Source organism: Protopterus annectens, chromosome 2.part1, assembly GCF_019279795.1.
Source record: "Protopterus annectens isolate FY-2018-M chromosome 2.part1, PAN1.0, whole genome shotgun sequence".
Classification (NCBI taxonomy): domain Eukaryota; kingdom Metazoa; phylum Chordata; order Ceratodontiformes; family Protopteridae; genus Protopterus; species Protopterus annectens.
The window spans coordinates 1,348,063,697-1,348,087,301 of NC_056729.1; the positions used below are offsets into that span (position 1 = coordinate 1,348,063,697).

At 37.1% G+C, this 23,605-nt stretch overlaps 1 protein-coding gene across 1 annotated transcript in view; it reads left to right on the forward strand.

Annotated features, from left to right (window-relative positions):
- Positions 1 to 23,605, forward strand: part of ABLIM2 (actin binding LIM protein family member 2) — a 2,642,076-nt gene that overhangs the window by 2,374,976 nt on the left and 243,495 nt on the right. Inside the window, exons 20-21 of the mRNA XM_044062807.1 lie at positions 1,825 to 1,832; positions 2,049 to 2,129. Of these exons, the coding sequence (XP_043918742.1) occupies positions 1,825 to 1,832; positions 2,049 to 2,129 (89 nt within the window). The remainder of the gene's footprint in view (positions 1 to 1,824; positions 1,833 to 2,048; positions 2,130 to 23,605) is intronic.

Sequence of the window (23,605 nt, forward strand, 5' to 3'; positions counted from 1 at the left end):
TGGTGCCTAAATGGGAACAGAGATCCCATTGAGGTTAACATCCCTCTAGTCTTGAAATATTTGTGTAAGCTACTTTAGGATGACTTATCATATGTGTCCACTAAAGTGCATTTAGAGGCCATCTCTTCTTGTCTTCCATTACATTCCCATCTTTCTTCTTCTTCTTCTCTTCCTCCTCCTCATCCTCCTCCGCCTCCTCTTTTTGTAAAACAGCTCATGAAAGGAGTTTTGCATATGAGACTCCCTAGCAAGCAAAATTCTCTTTGTGGGATCTCAACTATATTCTGCAAAAATTTACCTTAACATCTTTTGAACCAGCTACTCAGGCTGAGTTGAAGCTCTTAACACAGAAAACTGCATTGCTTATTGCTGTGACATCTGCAAGCCAATTTTCTGAGCTGCAAACTCTCGTGGTGGGCTAACCTAAACTTATTTGCCACATGGATAGGGTTTTTTATTCACTAACTCCTCCTTCTTGCAAAAGTCATCTCAGAATTCACTCAAATCGGTCAATCAACCTCCCTGTTTCCCTCCTAGAATGAAAGAATAAGGGAGAGTGGATACTTCATACCTTGGATGCGCACCAGAAGCTCAGGTGCTACATTGACTAAACAAAACCCTTCAGGAAGGCTAAACATTTTTTTATTTCCTACATTGGGGCAAAGAAGGGTTAACATGTCACTAAGCAAACAATTCCCTATTGGCTGTCATCTGGTATTGTTTTTTTATTTTACCCAACAGGGCAGGGTGGATCCATACAAGGTAAAGATGCATTCCACCACAGCCTTTTCTCCTTTTGTATTGGAAAGGAGTGGACTCTAGAACTATTTTAGAGGCAGCAGCTTGATTCTGTGTCCATGCCTTTATGAAGCACTACAAGCTGGTTGACTCTTCTAGATCCCAAGCAGGCCTCACTTGGACCTTCTTCAGGGGCTTTTGGACCCTAATCCATCCTCATCTTCCCAGGCTGGGTAATGCAGTGTGCTTGTTAAACATAGTACAGTTGCTTCCAACTTACCTGTAACAGTATATTTTCATAGAACACACTGCCTTAATGTGAGCATCCACCCACCATGTGTCATTTTGGATCTACATAATTTGGTGCTTTGGTTGCCAATAAGTGCTGCTCTGTGGCCTTTATTTGTGTGTGTGTGTGTGTGTGTGTGTGTGTGTGTGTGTGTGTGTGTGTGTGTGTGTGTGTGTGTGTGTGTATCTGTATGTGTGTGTCAAGCTTCAGCTGTTTGTAACCTTGTAATGAAAGCACTGGGTTTAGTCTGAGATGGGTAATCTGGAAAGCTGGAAAGTATAGTTGAGATCTAGAGATGGACAGTTTGGAGTCCGTCTGTTAGTGCAACAACTCAGGGTAGCAATTCACATTTACCATATACTCATTGGCCAATTGCCCTTTGTATTATAATGGGTATTAGTGATGGAAATTATACCTTATGTAGGTGATTCTGTTCCACATTCACATATTGATAGCAGAACTATGTAAGTTATAACCAGTCTGTCATATCTAAATCATCCATGAATCATATCTATCTTCTGATTGTTTTACTTGTACAAGTAAAGTACTGTACGTATGCAATGTGCAACATGTGTGCATATTTAAGAATTTCAATTCTGATAACATTTTTAGGTTTAGTCAAAAACTGCATCATTCTATACATACGCTCATACATGTATTCCTGTAAGTGCCCCAACGTTTACCAGTGTCTAAATTGTTTTCCCAAACAGTGCCTATTGTGTTAATAATGTGTTTTTTTTTTTTTAAAGCTGAGTTAACTAACTAACCTATTTTATTTTATTTTTTTTTTTATACAGAATACAAGGTAAGAATCTCCATTCATACTAAAGAAACCTCTGAGAATGTACTGCAGTGGAAACAAAAACATGGTAAATGTGCATTTGTTTAATACTGTTGGCTGCTTGCTAATGGATGGAAGAATGTAGAGTACTCACAGCCCTCGATTTAGATGCTGGATTATAATTAGTCAAGAGCTATGATTGCAAAATTTTTTGGATTATATATTTGCTTTTCCTAACAGGTCTACCCCTATGAAAGTCTAATTGTAAGGAACAGAGTGCGCACTAACCTGCCAAAAGATGTAGACAGAGCCAGACTGGAGGTAAGGACAAGTTTTCCAGGCCAATGACGTGATATTACCTTGTCATAATTAATTTCTCTAATTTCTGTTTGTAATGATTGTTCTTATAACATGAAGAATTTTTATTATGGCAAAGAACTGGAAGCATCCCAGGATGTTTTAGTAACACGTGGTATGTAGTTATGATCTGTGAGGAGTTTTAGGTACTGATAAACCATTTTGAATGAAATTTGGATGAACTTTTCAAGTTTTACAAAACTTGTGGCTTTCTAGCATGGCTCATACTCTATGAAATTAATAGCCATTTTGTTTTAAGTGTGACTTGCAAATTATCCAAGGAATGGGTTCAGTATGCTTTGCATTTATCTGTATTCTGTAAGCACAGGATAAAATCTACAAAGCAATTAGAATACAACACAGACAAAATAAAAATACTGTTTGAGAAGATGGCTCAAATCAGAGGTTAATTGATCAGGAAGGTACTTGGCAGCAGACAAGGCCAGCCTTAGGTGAACTGGCTACCTAAGGGAAGGGATTCACTGTGACCCCGCCCCCCCAGTTCCAAATCCCCACTGTTGTCCAAACACAAAAATTGGCTCCCCCCATCCTAACCTGCCCACACCATAATATACTTAATTTCTTCCTTTTCTCACAGTCTGTTATACTTTCATTTTTCTTGCATGTATTCATTCATTCAGTATGTCCCAGCTAGACAAGACTGCATTCTGCTAACTGTAGAAAAAATTACTTCAAGCCATGGGTATTTCTAGACACTTTAAGGTCATACGTCTCAAAGTCTTACTGGAAGAAGTGTGGACAAAACCAGGAGAAGAGGGAAGACAAAACCCCATAAATAGAGACAGATTTTAAATACTACTCTTATAAACTTTAAACGTTGATGGCATAATAAGTTTTGCATTATCATGCATTTTCTGAAGGATATGAAGTCTGAAACTAAAATATATGCATTGCTTATTGACTTCAATCCCCAATGATTTGTCGGAAAACCACAAATTTTATGGGGAACAAGCCAAAAATATGAGACAAAAATCTGGACAGTGGAGAGTTGTGTCTGAGGTTGATTTTACAGTTTTTTAAACAACATTTTCATCCAGTGATGGCCTAAACATTAATCTTGATTAAGGAAATAAATTCAGTCTTATTTCTCAACTTTGCTTTTTCCTTGCATACTTTCAACAAACCCTAACTGATCAAGACTACACTATAAAACTAAAGTAAGCTGGGGGTCTGGGAGACTGCTAGGCACCCAGAAGCCCTAGGGTTATAGATACATTTTAAAGCTTCTTTTAATCCAGTGATGGCCTGAAAAAAATGTGCAAGGAAAGACATTCTTTTCTACTTTATTTCAAGGAAAGTGTAAAGTTGCATCCAAGGTTTAATGCTCAAATGTCACAATAAACTGGGAGGACAAACTCTTGTGAGGATAGTAAATCATAAGTGTGAAAACCCTGTACCCCAAAAGCAATTCATAGGTTCATAGGTTGGTACTAGGCTATCGGCCCTAGGGCCTATACAAGCCTAGCCATAACAATTCCCTGGATATTTCTTCCCACAATATTTACTTCCTTGGACCCTGTCTAGCAGGGCGACTGACATGATCCCTGAAGTGAACTTCTTATCTCCCATCCAATTGTTAAGGTTCCTGTTGAAGAGGGCCAAGGAAGTTCTCTCCTTGACATGTATGAGCAGTCTGTTCCAGAGTATGGGGAGTCTCTGGGTTAGGAACCTATCCCTCCAGCATGTTTTGTTCATTGTGATGACAAGGTTTAGATCCCTGGAGCGTGTGACTCTGAGGGATTGGGATTTCTTAAAGTGGAGCATGTCCAGCAGTTCAGGGTTTGACATGGCCTTGTATGTTAAACAGAGATCACCTCTGAGTAGACGATATTCCACAGAGTATAGCTGGAGTTTTTTTAGATGGTCAGCATAGGGCATCTGCTTTAGGTCTGTGATTCTTTTAGTGAGGTATGTCTGTGGCCTTTCCAGCTGTTGCAGATGTCTTGTGAGGTACATACCAAATTGGGCGTTGTACTCTATAATGGGTCTAATGAGGGATGACTACAGTGGGACAATGGCCTCCTTTTTTCTGGATGAAAAGCCCTTAGGGATGAGGTGTGCCACATAAAAGGATTTCCTGACTGTTGTGGCAATGTGGTTATTGAAGCTGAGACCACTGGCCACCTGTGTCCCTAAGTCTCTCATCACACTTTTGGTAATTCATGGGTACATGGTTTTTCCCAAAGGGGATAACTATACATTTCTTGGCATTAAGCTTGAGCCCATGGCTCTGGCACCTAGCATCTGTTTCTGTAAGGCCCTTTTGTAGAATATCCACATCATTTGGGGATTCAATAATGACTCCCAGTTTGTAGTCATCTGTGAATTTTGTTAACCAGAGTCCCCTAGTTTTGGCCTGTACATCAGAGAAGTAGATGCTAAACAAGAATGGTCCCAGGACTGAACCCTGAGGTACTCCACTTGTCACTTGCCTGGAGCTGGATTTGGAGTTGGCTACTTTTACAGTTTGGGTTCTGTCAGTAAGTCATTTGGCAACCTTTCGAGTGATACAAGGATTTATGCCCAGCTTAGTAAGTTTATCTATGATTCCAGAGTGAGGGGATGGTGTCAAAGGCCTTGCCGAGGTCCATATAGGCTGTGTGGACCTCCTTACCCTCGTCCACAGCTCTGGAGACTGATTCGAAGAAGTCAGTCAGGTTCAGGAAACAAGATTGGCCCTTCACGAACCCAAACTGGGTGGGGTCCAGTGTTTGAAGGTTGTCAATGTCTTTGTTTATAAGTGCCATGATAATGCATTCCATGCCCTTGCAGATCAGGCTCATCAGACTGATGGGACGGTAGTTCCCGGGATCCAAGGTGGATCCCCCTTTGTGGAGTGGAATAACTGTAGCTGTGTACCTTTGATAATCACATTGCCAAAGTGGTTAGAAAATCCTTCTACGTGGCCCACCCAATCACAAAAGGGTCCACATCCAGATCAAAAGAGGTCATCGTGCCCCTCTACTCATCACTCATCATACCCATCATAGAGTACAACACCCCATTTGGGATGTACCCTACAAGACACCTGTGACAGCTGGAAAGACCACAGAAATACCTCACCAAGAGGATTACTGGCATCAAACAGATGCCCTATGCAGCTTGACTGAAGAAACTCCAGATGTACTCGGTTCCATACCGCCTACTCAGAGGTGATCTCTGCCTGACATACAAGGCCAAGCCCAACCCAGAATTGATGGACATGCTCCACCTAAAGAAAACCTTATCCCTTCAAGCCACATGCTCTAGAGATCTAAACCTCACCACAGCAATAAATAGGACGTGCTGGAGGGATAGATTCCTGTCGCAGAGACTTCCCATGCTTTGAAACAAGATTCCAATCTACATTAGGCAGAGCTCCTCGCTAACACTCTTCAAAAGAAACCTTGACGACTGGATGGGAAACAGAAAGTTTACCCCGGGGATCACTTCAGTGGCTCTGCTGGACAGAGGCACAGGGAACTAATCTAAGGGGGTGGCGAAAGCCAACACATTCTAGCTAGGCTTATAAATGCCTTCAGGCAGATAGCCTAGTACCTACCTATGAACCTATAAACCTATGTGCGCCACTCAGTGGGCACAAAGCCTGAGGTGAGGCTATGATTAAACATGGCACTTAGGTGATGTGCCAGTTCATTTTGTAGTTCGTGTAGTACACAGCCCTGGATGTCATCTGGTCCCATGGATGCAATATTCTTAGCTTTGGAAAGAGCGGTTTCTACCTGTGTGGCCATGAATACCGGAATTTGGCAATCTTTTGGTATTGAGATGGTCCTTTTAGGGGGTGAGAGGGAGGTGAAGTTGGAACTAAATCGATCTGCAAGGATATTGGCAATATCCTTGGGATTAATATATTTAATGCCATTCTGTTATAGCTCAGAGCAGATCTGATCATTGCCATTTAGATTCTTGACATAACTATAGAATGCCTTGTGGTTGTCTTTGGAATCTTTAGGAATTTTATTTTCGTAACTTGCTTTGGAGGATTTTATTGAGGGATCTCAGCTTCTTACTGATGCTGTTAAGGGAGTTTTTTGCATCCTGGGATTTTCCTCTTTTCTACAACAGTTTCTTCCTTCTGTTGTATAGTTTGTTTATGGCAGGGGACCACCAGATTGTCCTCCTTTTTTTTGGAGGAGAGCGTCTTGGTTCTGTTTGGGATGGCATGATTCATGCATGAGTGGATGTGCTCGTACAGTGCCTTAATGGAGGATTCAGCAATCGAACTTTCAGATCCCATCTGCATGGGTGTCATGAGGTTTGTCACTTCTGACTTGAGTAGCATGAAGCTGGCTTTGGAGAGGTTTTTTACAGAGGTTTCCTTACTGGGGGGTGGGGGTGGGAAGTGGATGTCAAGGGTGATTAGCTGACCTGACCAATGAGAGGGTAACCACTGGTGTGGAGCATCTATCTCCAATGTTGGTAATGACCAGGTCTAGGATATTGGAGCCCCTGGTGGGACAATGGATTAGTTGATCCAGGGCACTGGAATTTATGAATTCCAAGTACCGTTGGGAAAAGGTGTTGGTACCCGAGTAGTTTTCCCAGCTAATGGTGGGGTAGTTGAAATCACCCAGTATTTGGGTGTTTGGTTGTATCTTAATATTTTCCAGTATGTTTAGAAAGGTGTAGTGCAAATCTTGGGGCATGGTGGGGGATCTGTAACAAGCTAAAATTTGGATTGTAGTCTTACCTAGTGCTAGTTGCACCTGGAGAATTTCAGATGCATTATGTTGGGCAACTAGCCTGGTGGTGTGAATATCCTTGTTGAATATGGACAGTCCTCTACCTTTAGTATTTTGGGCTTGGTTTGGTGGCCGAAAAGTGCGGTAAAAATTGTAGCCTGGTATTGCAGGGGTGCTCTCTGGAGCCTTGAACGAGGTCTCAATTACTGCACAGATATCGATGTTCTCCATTTTTAGGAATGCCTCAACAGAGTGCATTTTGAGGTTTAGACTTCTAGCATTACCTTCCGATTTTGCATGCTTGTATCTGTTACGGTGGTGGTTTTGTCCTTTGAACCTTGCCTAAAAAAGGCACTATAGGAGTGGCAAGAGCTTTCGCCAGTAACCTGAATCCCAGCGGTGACAGGTGCAGACCATCTCTGGAAAAGCATCTTGGTTTGTCGATCATGTCGTCCCAGGCAGACAGATACTGAATCCCCTTTGAATGACACCAGAGGCTTAGCCAGTTGTTGAAGTCATTCATTTTGTCCTTATACTGTGGTACCATTCTGGGCAAAGGCAGGATGCTACTCCTGGCTACAGTCATACCTGCCTGGGCCACATGATCCAAGAGCTCTTCCATGTCTCTTTAAATGCAGTCCAGCGAGGTACATCTCAAGTCATTCACTCCAGCATGGACAATGACAGAGTCATATTTGTACTTGTTGTGGAGTGACTTGAGTGCATGCGTTATGTGGCAGATCCTGGCACCTGACAGGCAACTGACTGTAATTTTCTCCTTGTTCAACCTGGTGAGTGGGACATCAGTGTGCCTGACTAAAGTGTTGGATACATTTTCTTGCCTTAGGGGCTGTTGTTGGGTGGCACACTGGTGTAGTGAGCTATGTGTCATTTTGGTTGTGACTGGTGTTTGTTTGCATTTCAGCTTCGGAGGTCCTTGTTGCTTGGGCAGGTTAATGTTAAGGGACTCCACATATGTGGGTTTAGTGTTGCTATGTGTGGGCATTGATGGTATGAGTTTTGAAGGGATATGTGTTTCCTGAGGTGTAGTGCAGGTGTTAACCTTCTCCTCTTGACTGTCTAGCACAATCTTGGCTGGAGAGAGCTTTGCTTCCAGTTTAGCTATGTAAGTGCATCTGTCGCAGGTTGTAGTGTTGGGTGGTAGGAGGAGAGGGTTGTCTGTATACATGAGGTAGTTGCTGCATTGCCCCATTAGGCCCAGATTCACCAGGTGGACAGGAGAAATCACTGGAAGCTGACTCTTGGACATGCCTGTTTAGGTGCTTTTTTTGTAAAGTACAAGATCTGTTTTCCCTTACCTTTGCAAGGTACTTTGCAATTATAGGCTGTTTAGTGCCTATGATTAATTTCTCCTTATTAACAAGGAGAGTTGAGTGCTTGTATCAGTTTAAGGCTTCCTAGTGCTTTCCAGCAGGTTCTAGAGCAAATGCTAGTCACAGGAGTTCAGATTTTAATGCTACAACTGAGAAGCCAGCTAGTTATAAGGGAAAATTTGAAGAGCAGACATTCTGGCACCTGCAATAGTTTTGATAGTTTAACTGTAGCCCCGCGGTGCTGCATGATGCGAAAAACACATGTGTTTTTAAGCCAGAAAGTTGAAAGGGATAGAAATCAGCCCAAAATGGCTAATAAAATTACAATTTCAGAGCTGGTCCTGTAGTGTTAGATAGGCAGTACAATGCTCACCACTCCCACTGGTAAGCAGTAGGGCTTCCCTCTATCACAGCAAGGTCTGTATAGCTCTGAACACAGAAAATAAAGTCCTGAAACCAGTAAAGCCTGGGATCTGGACTATACTAGCTAGGAAAGGCAGGAAACGAGCAAAGTATTTTTTTTTTTGTTTGTTTGTTTTGGGTTTTTTTTGTTCGTTAAAACAGGCTAAACAATGCAATAATACAGTAAATAAACACAGAAAAGGCTAACACACTTGAGTGTGTAGCCCTGAACAGTAAATGCAATTAAAACTCTACAAAATTAGCAATTTAAAACTTTTTAAATGAAGCAAGGCAAGTGCACAACTGAAAAACGATTTAGGATGCAGTAATACAGTAGAATAAGTAGCTAGTTTACATATACAGAAAAGTCTATATATACAGAAAAGCAGCTAAAGCAACACTAAAACAATTCAGATGCAGTGCAACCTAGAGCACTTGAGTTGTAACAATATTAAGGCAAATACAGTTTTAATAAATGCCCTAAAATGTACTTTATATTTCCAAAATGTTTGAGAAGCACAGCCAACACTAGGAGCTTCAGGCATTTTTTTTTGTGCAAACTCCTTTGATGTTTAATTATCATGAATATTAAAGTACGAATGGCCACATTTATATATTTAAAGTTGCTGCTGTCATAAGCTCACTGTTCTCTGAAAGCCCTAAAAAATAAATAAAACAAAAAATCTTATGTTACTCCTCCCCACCAGTTTAAATTACATATTCCAGCTCCATGATTGCACCACAGTGGAGAAAAGGAAAAAAAAAAAAACAGACTGCTGATTAGCACAATACCCCTCTCTCTCCCTCAGCCACCCCTCTTGAAGTGCCATTGAACGTAACCCCCCCCCCCATGTCAGCAGAGAGCAGGTCCTCGACACCCTCTCCAAGGCATATAATATCACATCATTGGGCCCTGATAGCATTCCAGGATGCTCCTGAATAGTATGAAACATGACTTATCAGGACCTGTATAATCCCTTTTTAATCATAATCTCTAAACAGGCTTCATTACACATGGATGGAGAACTGCAACGGTCATCCGTCTGCACAAGGGTAAGCCATCTACAAAGCTTGGAAATGTAGACCCATAAGCCTGACTAGTCTCATATGGATATCCATGGAAAGAATTATCATAGAAATGATTAATAGTGACATATGAAATCTGTATTCACTGGCCTCAACCCAGTTTAGTTTCATCAAGGGCAAATTTTGCCTGCTCAGCCTTCTTAGAGAGGGTCTCCAAGGCAGTGATGAGGGTAGAATATTGCGTATTGCTTACCTTGATCTGGTCAAGGCGTTTGATACAATACCCCACTTGGGCATCATAAACAAACTCATGGAATTTGGTATAAATCCCTGTATCACCCAATGGATAGTTGGGTGACTGTCAAATAGGACCCAAGAAGTCAGATGTCTACCTCCACAAAGAGGCCAGTCACTAGCAGAGTCCCTCAGCACTCTGTGCTGGGACCTCTGCTTTTTTTTCATCTACTTCTCCGAAGTCAGGGCCAACATCAAGGCCATCTGGCTGACCATGTTTGCTGATGAGTGCAAGAGATGCAGTGGTACAGACACCATAGATACAAATATCCTCCAAGAAGGGCTAACTCAGACAAATAACTTGAGGCAGAGCCATTGTATGAAACGCAATGCAAAGAACTGCATAATAATATGCTTTGGGAAGTCAGCCATCCCTGGAAACTGTCTTATTGATAACATACCCCTAAGAGTAGATCCAGTAGGAAGGGATTTGGGAATGCATGTAAACAATAACCTGGTATTCAACCATCATGTGTCTACAGTAGTAAGAAAATCATTCTGTGTTATAAAACTTATAAGCTAAGTATGTCATCTAGTTCCTAAAAAGTAATCATTCTATATATTTGGCCCTCATCAGACAAATTGTTGAATACAGCCAAAGGTTCCTCACATTAGAAGGATATAGGGCATAAACTAGTCCTATATGGATTGGTTCAAAATCCTATCCGTGTTCTCAATCTGTTGAGGAGTGATCTATACCTAACATGCAAGAAATCCTTGAATACTGCTGTGATTGGCCTTCTGCATATCTGAAAAAAAAACAGCATCAACAATATCCAACCTAAGAACTTACACCTTACTTGCAACATAAATAGGATATGTTGGAGGGACTGGTATGTGTCCCAGGAAATACCTCCTTTCTGGAGCAGGCTTCCCATCCATGTTAAGCAGAGTTTTTCACTAAAGCAATTAAAAGATAATTTGGACCAGTAGGTGGGGAATTGGAAATTCATCCCTGGTTTGCACCTATGTCCCTAATGCACAGAGGCAGCCTGTAAATGCTTAACCACACAAGCTGTAGCCTACGCATAATCCTTAGCATATTCTTAAGGTCCCAATATTAGTTGGATATGTTTGGGATGTGTGGTGGGTTTAAAAATGTCCCTGTTGTCATTAGCCTAGTATATACCTATATTGTTATGAAACTCACTGACCTCACTGACATTTCATCAGAAAAGCTTCTGGCAACCTATAAGTAAACCCTGCTCACCCCTACCCACAAAAGACAGTTACCGTCTGAGTAACTCTTTGATGTCAGTCTGGGATGATATTAAGAAAACAAAACGTAAACATATGTCAACCTGCTGCCATCTAACATATATAAGCAACATGCTTCTTTATCCTTCCCCAAAAATAGCCATGTGTATAGGTTTCTGATGTTTGTGTGTGAGGAAAGTAAAAAAAAAATAACAAAAACTTGTTACTCCTAGAGTTCACTGTTCCTGTACAAGCTATAGTGATAATCTCTGCACACTTTTGAAGTTTTGAAGGAAACTTAAATAAATAATAACCACACTGACCCAATCCCAACACAAGATATTATGATCTCTGAGATTTGTGAGGAAAGTTAAAGAAATAATAGCATGGTGTAGGACCGGTTATTCATTAGGTGGGGTTCAGGGCAGAGGTGACTGATAAGTCCATATCAAGATCCCCATATAAAGCCTTAGGGTGTGGGGCTCCCAGATGCTTTGAAGGTCTGGATGCTCTGTGATGCATTCTTAACACATCTTTATTAAATTGTCAGTTTTAAACAATGACATAGGTATACATACATTAATGCAAAAATCAAACCATATTGCCACTTATCATTATTTTCACAATTTAAACATTACATATATGTTTTTGTGAACAGTTATTGTTCACTTCAGAATTACATAAACTGCTCGTTTCCAACCTTCTCTGTAATGTAACTCCTCCTTAACATTATTCTGCATGTATTATTCCCACAAATTCCATTTGTTGGTATATAATTTACTCCTTCCCTTTTTTAATGATCCCACCTCCATTTCTTTTATCTCCTTTACAATATTCAGCACTTTACTTAGATTTTGATTTCCATTTTCTAGACAATGATATATCAGTCATTGGACCCAAACCAATTTGGTTTCATCAAGGGCAGATAATCCCTGCTCAACCTGGTGGCTGTCTTTGAGTTCTGCAAGGCAGTGCTAAATGCAAAACTATGCATACTGCCTGCCTTGATCTGGTCAACCTAAGAATTACCGTTAAACTTAAACCATGCTCTTCTTCAGTTGATGACCTTCCAAGTGAGTACCTAAAAATAGCAGCCAATAGCATTGCATGTCCTGTCTCCGTCCTTATAAATAGGTCAGTCCAGGAATTCATGTTCTGTTTTTCTGAAAGAAGTCACACATTATCCCTCTGCACAAAGTAGGAAATTCAACAGGCATTAATCACTTTAGACCCATAGCAATGATATATCCCCTCGCCAAAACATTTAAAAAATATATTCAAAACTACTTGCTAGACTGCCGCAGGAAGAACTCCTATCCCCTAAACAATATGGCTTCCATTCTTCCCATAGTACTAGCACTCCCCTTCTAACTTATATAGATACTGTCAATAAAGCTAGAGATAATGGCAAACTATTCTCTTCCTTATTTCTAAACTTGTCTATGGCTTTTGTCACAGTTTGTCACAGTAAACTTCTACTTCAAACATCCTCAGTAAATCTCTCTCAGTCCACCATTCTGTGGTTCAAAAGCTAGTAGTACAATAGGTATCATTCAGTAAAATGGCACTCCACGCACTCTCCTTACCTCTCAGTCACCACCTGTTTACCACAAGGCTCTATCCTTTTCACCAAAACTTTCTGTACTTTCACACAACAGAACATCCTAACACAATGCACATATGATTCCACTTTCATTTGCAGATATGATAACATGGTACAGCTCCAAAAAATTTCTCAGGAAGCTTTATCAGCCACTGAAACATGGCTTCGTAATCACAACTCATGCTCAACCCAAAAAAGATGAAACTGCTACTTTTTTCCCTCAAATCCCACTGTCATGAAAAAACAAAATTTAAAGTCCTGTCTGTCAGTAATACAACCATTGAAGTCATTTATTTTTTTTCCAAAAAACATTTTTATTAAATTTTGTTAATAAACATGGACAAAGTATTAAAAATAAATAATATAAAACATAATAACTATTTACACTATATACAAACATCCATGATAAACATTTATTTTATCCAAGAAAGGTAATCAGTATTTATCTAACAATCTCTCCAATTTTTGGCAAGCTAGTCTTTTGTGTGTTACATTTGATGATCTCTGATAAATAGTTTACATTTTTTTTTTACATACAGATTTTGTTATTAAAATAAACTCAGTAAACATAAGATCTTATTTTTCCATTTCAATGTAATTATTTTTTGAGCAATAGCTAGAATTAACCAAAGAACAGGTAACTGATGTCTAGGAATTACACTTGGGGTAGGGACATTGAATAATATCAAAGAGCTAGTAATTTGACAGTTATCAGACCACAGGGCTTTTGCAAAATGTCTAAAATCACTCCAGTATTGTGAGAGAGTTCTACATTCGATGAACATATGAACCCAGTTGGCTTCAAGAATATCACCACACCTCCAGCATTTGCTTTCATTACTCTTGGTTATAAGGTCAATTCTATGTGGAGTGTAAGAGCTTCTATGAATAAATCTCCAGGTATATAGTCTCCAATATAAAGATGATGAAGTGTTTTTTATTGAATTTAATAACTGTTTCTTATTATCGTTAGATAAAGGTTCACCATTAATCTTTATGGAGTAATTCCAAAAAGCTTGGTCAAAAGTAATCAAGTCTTCTCGTAGGATTTTATATACAGGTGATATGCTTAATTTATGTTCAATGTTCATCGAACTACACCATATGAATAGTTGTATCAATCTTGGTACAATATCACTTTCCAGATTTATTGACACTCACTTTATTTTCAACAAACTTTCTTAAAGATTAAATACAGAGCCAGTTATCTTGACAGACATTATGTCTGGCTAAGAGAAAGTTCATTGGTTGGATGTTCTTATTGTCTATAAACTGCTGCCAAAACTTTAGATTATTCTCTTTAAGATTCTGCATCTTATTGATATTGAAGGTATGTAGGCAGTCTTGTGTATAAGCTATGGGAAATGTAATGAAAGAGGTGTTCTTTAGACTATAATTGTTGTTGATTATACTTTTGAAAATATAAAATATTTGGTTTATACCATGTGAGAAGTGGCTGCATTTCTTATTATATAAGCAATATTCACGGAGTATCCAAAATATTTTGTTAATTCCAAAGGTTTCCTTAAACTGGGTTTCTGAGTTCTCAGAGGAAGTTATATGTATTTCATGTAGTTGTTTCCAGCTAGAGGTGTATATGGATGAAATCCAGTGTAGTATTATGTTAATAACAGATTTGGAATATAATTCTATGTTGGGAAAGCCAATCCCATTACTGTCCCAGGCTCTAACATGCCATTTATATGCTATTCTTGTTTTCTTTGGGAACCATACAAACGTTAGTAATAGGGAATCTATTTGTTTAAAGAATTTCTTAGGAGGAGGTAAAATCAATGATTGTATGTAAAATACAATCTTGGGCAAAATAATCATTTTTATTAATGTAAGTCTGTCTTCCATGGTGAAAAACATTTTGTTCCACCTTTTAGTCAAGTCACTGATCATAGCTGTGATGACTGGGGAGAGATGGGCGAAGGCTGCCAGCCTAGTCAAATAGAATTTGATATATTATTCTGGCATTTGTAAATAAATGTAAAATACAGGCATGTTTTCTTGAGTGTAAAAGAATATTGTGAAATGTGGAACTGCAAAATATGTGACAACATTGCACTCTACTGGCCCAGTGAAGCATGTTGTGACCCTTTCATATTAGAATTCGGCGCCAGTGCGGCTGGATGAAGGTTTCATGCCCATTGTTTTAAGGCTAAAGTTTATGACCAGAATTTACATATGGAAGGTGCTTTATTGCTCTGGTTTCTGCTAGCGTGTATACTTGAAGTGCCTTGTATTGTTGTAAAGTTCTGAGCAGGTGTTAGATTGCTAAATAATGCAGTTTGTGGCCTGAGAATTCAGACCAGGTGTTAAGATGATGCAGTATGAATACTGGGAAAACCTAAGTGTCAAAAATGATGTAATTTGGGAGGGCCTTAGAGACATGTTTGTTAGTAATGTTTAAATACTATTTCTCACAAGAGACTGGGAACATTTTGACTTTAGACATCTAACTCAGCACTCTGTCTTATGCTCACATGTAAGTTTTAGCACTGTGATTTCTTGTAGGAATAGTTAAAGCTAGTAAAGATTAATTAGGTATTTTTCTTTGAAATCAGACCTGTCCTACTGTATTATTTTAAGTTTCTGTGTGATCTGTGAACTCTTAGATATCTCTGTGGTGTAGTAGTTTTTTCTTGTGTTTTAATTATTTATTATTAAATATTTTTAAAACCTTCTACCTGTGGCTGGTTTATGTAGAGATAACGTATGCTTTAGAGTACATTATATATTTATAGAGTTTACTGTCTAAGCCCTTTCAATAAGCCTTAGACTGAATAGTCACATTACCATTGGATAATAATATTGCACAGTAATAAGTGGACAACCTTTTAAGAGCCTTTTAGTAGCTGCTATTATTAGTTGGGTGGTGGCAGTAATTACTACTGTATAGTCTGGTTGAAGGGGCACAGCTGGAGAATCTATGTCAGCCTTTCTCAGGAGTGTCTGTGAAGTTGTATAAATACTTATCTCAAAGTGTGTGTGTGTGTGTGTGTGTGTGTGTGTGTGTGTGTGTGTGTGTGTGTGTGTGTGTGTGTGTGTGTGTGTGTGTATGTGTGTGGTGTGTCAGCTACTTGGCAGGGACATGAAGCACTGGTTGGACAGAGAGGGTACTGGAGGTTTTAGCTTGCCCAGCTAGGCTGAGACCTGGACCCTATAGCTGTGCCAGTGGGGAGTATTATTGGGGACCTGGTGAGCAAGGGAGAAACCAGCCCCAGACTGACTGTGATCTCTGTGTGCACTTAAGGGAAATTGTACTTTACTGTGTGTATTAGTTATCCTTCCCTCTTCTAGGAGACAACCTCCCTGGTGTTAGTGGTGAGGATTGAGACTCCTTGGTTGCTGGGCCAGGGCACAGTCATCACAATAGCTACCAGTTTAGTGAAGTTAAATTTAATAGTCTCATTCCATTTATTCTTAATACTTATTCCTAGATAATCTATCTTATCGTTTTCCCAGTTGGAATGTAATATATTTTTGCAAATTGCTATTTATTTTCTTATTGATTAAAAGTGTTTTGGTTTTATTTTGATTAGAATTGAGCTCTGAGATTTTTCCAAATAGAGTTATGGCATTCATGATATGTTGTAAAGAGCCTTCTATGTCACTGGATGTTAGTAGAATATCATCAGCAAAAAGCCGAACTTTTGGACAGTATCCCTCATTAACTTGAAATCCTTTGATATTTGGGTTATTTCTAACAAATGAAGCAAAAGGTTCCACCGATAAAGCGAAAAATAATGGGGATAGAGGGCAGCCTTGTCTAGTTCCCTTATGAATTTTTACTGGGGATGATAGACATGAACCAATCTTAACAAATGCTTTAGAATCACTATAAATATTTAATATCAGTTTAGTAAAATCTGAAGTAAAGTTAAATTCTTTAAAGGTTTTTTTGTAAGTATGACCAACTAAGGGAATCGAACGCTTTATCAGTATCCAGACTAATAATAGTTAATTGTTTCTTGGTTTTGTTTGCAATGTCTATTAGAGATATTAGCTTAATAATATTGTCGTGTACTTTTCTATGTAAGATAAAGCCAGTTTGATCAAAGTGTATTACATTGGATAATATATTCTTTAGTCTTTTGGCCAGGATAGACATGAAAATTTTATAATCGATGATATGGGTCTGTAGGATGCACATAGTTGGGGGTCCTTACCTTGTTTCAGAATGGGGGAAATTATTGAGTACTTCCACGAAGGAGGGAAAATTGTCTTGTTTAACCATGGAGAATGTGTTTAATAATAACGTTATTGTGTGCTCTGGAGAATTTTATATATTTCTGGGATTGTCCCATCTAACCCTGGGGCTTTATTATCCTTCAGATTTTTAACTTGTTCTTTCAGTTCTGCTAAGGTTATTTGTTTATTTAGGATACTATTTTGTTGTTTTGATAGTTTAGTCTTGATATTTTCTTGTAGGAATGTATCTATTACATCGTCTGAATCTAGTGCTGATTGCATGTCATTGACTTATGCATAATGATTTCTAAAGGCTTCTAATATACCTCCTAAATCAGTTGTTCTTTTTACTGTGTTATTATTCTTGTATTTAATTTCATTAATGTGATTTTGTTTATTAATTTGTTTGGATCTGATAGCTAGTTTATATAAATGTCTGGGGTTTACTGAATAGGACTATAGTTTAATCTTTTCTAAGCTTATAGCAACCTTATGATTCAATATTTCTAAATATTTGTGGTTTAGCTTAGAAATTTCAGTAAGTATTGCTTTATCATTTGATTTTAAATTTAGTTTTAACTTATCTATTTTGGCTTGTAAATCAGAAAGTTCCTTGTCCCATTCCTTTCTCCTTTGAAAATACCAAGCTTTAACTGCACTAAAGATGTGAACTTTTAATGCATCCCAGAGTATGATATCTGTTACTTCACCATTATTGTTGTTTTCCATAAATGCATGTATTTCTTTTAATAACCACTCCTCAAAACCTTTTAACTTTTTAACTTTGGCTGGGATTCTTTGAAAAATTATCATATCTTTTTTCACAGTCAAGCTGAACAAAAAGGCATTGTGGTCAGAGAGTGGACATGACTGTATTGCAACATCACTTATTTTCGAGTAAAGAGTGTTAGACACAAAAATCTTATCAATATTAGTTTGTGTGCCAATTTGGAAATAATAATGAGTGCATTGAAGTTAATTTTGAACTCTTAAATTATGTATGTCTCTAAAATTCATTGAGGCTATAAAACTGTTTAGTTTACTATTTTTAGAGGTGTCTTCATCTGATAACAAGTAATTGAAATCTCCCACCAGAATAATTTCTCCCTTTGCATGTAAAGTAATGAGATCCAAGTATTTCTTCACATATTTAGTTCCTAGACCAGGAATCCAATATGAGTTTACCAGTGTGAAGCATTTCTTATTAACTTCTAGCACTACTAAGCTTAGCATTCCGTCTTTATCTGATAAGGTGTTTAAAATTTTAGGTAGTGTATAAGTATTATTCCATAGTATAAGAGTACCTCTCTTTTTGGCTCTAAAGCAGGAATCTGCGAGAACTGTAAAACCATTAAATGATAATTTTTGCAAATCCTTCTCCAGCAAGTGGGTTTCCTGCAAGAAGATTATCTGAGCTCTGTGCATTTTAATGAATTTAATTAAACCAGCTCTTTTGACATTGTTATTTAAGCCATTAATATTTAATGATAAGCATTTATAGATCATCATTTGTTAAAGTTATATTTAGAGCATCAGTAATACCTTCCAAGTATAATGACTTGAAGTAATTCATGAAGTTATGTATCATGGATGAGTCAAAAATCTTTAGAAACAAATTCTGAAGCCAATAACTAAGAAAACATACATGTATGGAACCTAAAGTTCCAGGTTTAGTTAATAAATTAACTAAACCACCCTTTAACACCATCTCACACATCAAAAACATACATAAATAGCTTCTGCTTTAAATGTAGTATATACAAACAGTAAAGCGTTTCTAAGGTAACTCAAACAAATATGAACATAAAAAGTGCATCAGGCAATCACAGTGAATTTGTATGTAATATTGTGTAACACCCTATTAGGTATTGGAAAATGAGTCAGTTTCATCAATTAACCTAGTTGCTTTACTGGCATAAGCTTCTAATACCTATATATTTTATACCTGCAATACAGTCTCTTGTGTTTATAACTATAGCAATACAGAAAAAAGGGGGGGGAGCATATGTTGGTCTATTAATACTGTTGAACAGAATAGACTGACCTAGAACATTTTAACAATACATTTCTATAGTGTATGTGGTCATATAAAGATTTGAATCATAGTATCATAACTATCATTGCAACTGAGTCTGATTATATTGATTTAAATCTGCATCAATGAGAATACCTAATATAGATTAAAGTTGCTTAAGCATCAAAGCAGCAGAAGGAAAAGGAGACTCATATATATATATATATATATATATATATATATATATATATATATATATATCTTTGCATTCATAATATTAAAGAAATTGGTTGTTTAAGTAGTCAGATATTAATATATTATCATTTAGGACATGCTATCAAAGCAAAGAACGGTATCCTGTCAGACTTTATTGTTTCAAAGCAACAGACATATAGTAGCATTAAAATGCAATTTTCCTCATTAGACTAGTAAAATAATCACTCCATTAAAGTCCTAGCTTGTTAAAAATACTTATTTAAAGTGATTTCATACCTTTAGATGCATAAAAGATGAAAAAAAAAAACAACAAAAAAAGTTACTTTTTCTTCTGGTTTCATTTTCAGCTTTGCTTCCTGGTTTCTGAGTCATGCATGAGTTCAAAGGTTGTGTGATGTTATCACTCATTGTATTCTTGCTTCCAGCTTCTCTGGCTTGCTGCTAGTGTCCTGTAGATGCTCGTGCATGTGAAGAAACAGTCACAGAGGCTTAGAAAAGGCATTTTTGGTGGGAATTTCAAACAACTACGTTTTCTCCATTCTAAAGAAGCATAGAAAGCATAGCCGGCCTTAGGCATAGGCCAGCTAGGTGGTCGCCTAGGGCACTGCTCTAGCAGGGGCTTTTTTTCAGTATTTATTTAATGTAGGTAGACCAGGATGGGGCACTGGGTGGTGTGGTGGGGGGCGCCATGGAGCCCTTTTGCCTAGGGCACCAGTTGACCTAAGGCCGCTCCTGATAGAAAGTACACGAGCAGCCTCCACAGTGAAAAAAACATGAACAGTCCTTCTCTAAAAATGTTGGGAAAAGTAAGATTTTCCCCATAAATCAATAATTTACATCCCTTAAACTAAATTAGGTTAAGATTTAAAATTTGAACATTTAGTTAATGTAAAGCACTGAATGTTGGTATATTACAGTAAGAAATGCAGATTTTAAGTAAAGACATGTATATTAATCATGATATGAACATCTTTTAAAAATGTCAAGAGGAAACAAAACTATCTTAAGTAAACCATCTGCTAAGGGCACTTTTGTTGGGGGGATTCCATACAGTGTAATCATAATAGACTAAACAGTAAACTCTAAAGAGTTACCCCACCACTAACACACATGAATGCTTTACTTTGGAAATCATGAATTAATAGTAAGACAGCATGACTTTTGTATTCCAAATGAATATATAATGAAGTTAACTGCGCCCCGGTTATAGTAAACATATGGTATGAAAGAAGAAGAAAAAAAATATGTAGATTTTATATATATATATATATATATATATATATATATATATATATATATATACACACACACACACACACACACACACACATATGTGCATATAAACACACATATACACACACATATATGTATATCTATATATCTATACATACATATATATATCTATATATATATATATATCTATCTATATATATATATATATATATATATATATATATATATATATATATATATATACACATATATACACACATGCATACATGTATACATACATAGATATATGCCTATGCCTATGCAAAATAAAGACCTTTGTTTTGTATATGTATTCCAATAAAATATTATGTAAAATAAAGACACTTTACCTTTGCTTTATGTATATATTCCAATAAAACATTAAGTAAAGAGTTCTGCAAGAAAGTATTTAGAATTATTTGATAACAATCCTATTTGCCTTTTAATTTTTTATTTGCACTTTCTTTGACAGTCCAAGTGTTCTTAGTTGCATGTCTTTTCAGACTCTGTGTAGACCATTCCATGTCCTCTATATCAGGTAGTATTTTTTTCTTGTGAGTAAAGTCCAAAGTCTCTGATAAAGAGCTAAAGATCTTCTCACCTTCTGGTAAAAATATTTTTATCCTGGAGGGAAAGAGAATTTGTGCTTGGATGTTAACTTTTTTAAGAGATTTTATCAAGGGAACACATTCTTTCCTTCTAGATATGACAGACAAAGCATAGTCATTGTCAAAATGAACGAGTTTGTCCTTTATCTTGATGGGAGAATTATTCCACACAGACTTCAGAACCAAATCCTTATCTTGGGAGGACAAAAATCTAACAATGATGGATCTGGGGTTAGGAGAAACTGTTGTTGAAGCAGGTTTTGCTAGAGACTGATGAGCCCTCTCTATACCGAAGGAAAGGGCTTCAAGAAGATTTAGTGCTGTTGGAAGCCAGTTATTAAGAAAGTGTATCATATCAGTTCCCTCTTCCTTTTCTGGTACTCCATAGATTCTAATGTTGTTTCTCCGTGACCTACTTTCTAGGTCTTCCAGCTTTTCTGTTAGTTTTGTATTCTGTTTCAAAAGAAACTCATTTTTGACTTTCACATTCCATCAGTCTGCCATCCATATCTGTTACAGATTCCTCGATAGAAGCAATTTGTTCAGAATTCTTTTTAGCCATTTCATTAAGAATATCCAGCTGCTTACTACAATCTTTTTTAATAGTATCTATTTTTTTCTCTAGTTTGTCCATTTTTATAGATAGTTCTTGAATAGTAGTTATTAATGTTTGCAGCTCCTTCTTTAACACACTGTCCTGATGTTTTAGTACTAATTTTTGAAAAATAATAAAGGACCTATATTGACAAATCCTCTGATATACTTTTGGATTAGTATTTCCAAAAATTAGATTAAATTTCCTGTCAGAATAAAAATGTTATAAGCAGAGCTAATGTTCAGTGTTACTAGCAGTCTGGCATCTTGGCCACGCCCCCATTGAAGTCACTTGTCATAGCAAACTATTAGGAGTGATAGTGGATGATAATCTTACATTCGACCTGAATATACAAAATTGCAGAAGATAAACCCATGAAAAACCCTGGATGCTTCACAAAGCCAAAAACATTCTCACTGACACAACTAAAACTACACTTGCCACTACTATTCTCTTCCCCGCTCTTCTTTGTGGTGCTCCTATCCTTACTATCCTCCAGGCTTCAAATATATTAAAACTTGAGCAATACTATAACAACGTTGTTAAGTTTGTAGCACATACTCCTTTCACAACCCACCACTGTATATTAGGTTTGTCCAGAGGCATATGCTCGAGACCAGGTATTGCTTTCAAACTATGCCAATTTCTACATATTACTTCCCTAATCTGTGTCCTGTTACTAAAAGTAGTGACGTACCTTATTTTATTCTTTGGTACAAGAATATAATTTTAATATGTTATAGTATACTATTAATATAGTATATCTTCCAGACAAACCTAGTTTTGCTAGCAGGAACTGTAAAAATCTGAAGCAAATGTTGTGCTATAAGGAGACCTATGCTAAAAAACATACTGTAAACGTAAAGCAGGGCACTTTCCCGTGCTATAATTGCAATTGCTGTAAACATATTTTTGTGAATGGTAGTGTCTTTATACATCCAGAAACATCTAAAAGGTGTATTTTCCGATGTTTGCGACTTATAATACTGTTTAATATAGTATATCTTGCAACTTGTGTTAAATGCACTGCATTTTACATTGAGAAATGTAGCTGAAAATTAAAGGATGATATAATAGATCACAGATCTGAAATTCATAGAAATGTCCCCACAAATGCACTAGCAAAACATGCCTTAGAATATGGTATAGGCCATGAGTTTAAACTCAGGGTTATTGATGTGATTCATAAGAGCTTCAGGGGGGTAGTACTAATAATGCACTTGATGTGAAAGAATATGAATGGCTAATAAGGCCATGTGCAGATAGACACCCAAGCATTAATGATATGATTAGTATAAAACCTGTTTTAGTGAAAAAACAAATCCAATGAATGAATTTTTTATATTTTAAATTTCTTATTATATTTTTTTCAAGATGTTGAATGTTCCTTAGGCACTTTTACTTAAAAGATTAATTGTTTATATGATGTTATTGGTGGGTTGTGTCATATGATGTTATTTAAGTATGAAGGTTGAACTAATTATTGAAACTGCACTAAAATTTTATTGCATTAAACTTTTATTTATTGCTGTGTTCTCTGTGGGAGTTGGTGTTTTGTTTTTGTTTTTTTTTTTGTTTTTTTTTTTATATTTTTCTTTCTAAGTATACAATAAGCCTGTTTTTTCCTCACTTCTTATTGCAGTTCCTATTTGTATTATACTAGCTTACCTTTAATTTCTCTACAAACTGTCTAAAATTTCTCAAAATATTAAATGATTGTCATATACCTTCTATCGATTTTTAAACAGCGTTTTATATTTTGTCTAATTTGTTATACTTATTTAAATTGCAGATGTTTTTGTTTTATTTTTGAAGATTATTCAATTATTGTTCTTAAATTTTTGTAATAGTTTTCAGCTTTTCTCCCAAAGCCTTCACTGAAATTGGACATCTACCCAGTCAGGCTTTCCTGGTAGTCCAGTGTCAGTGGATATGTCAGTAAAAGGTTCTTTCAGGCTGAGTCCTGATCATATCAGAGCTTGAAAAGTGTAATTGGC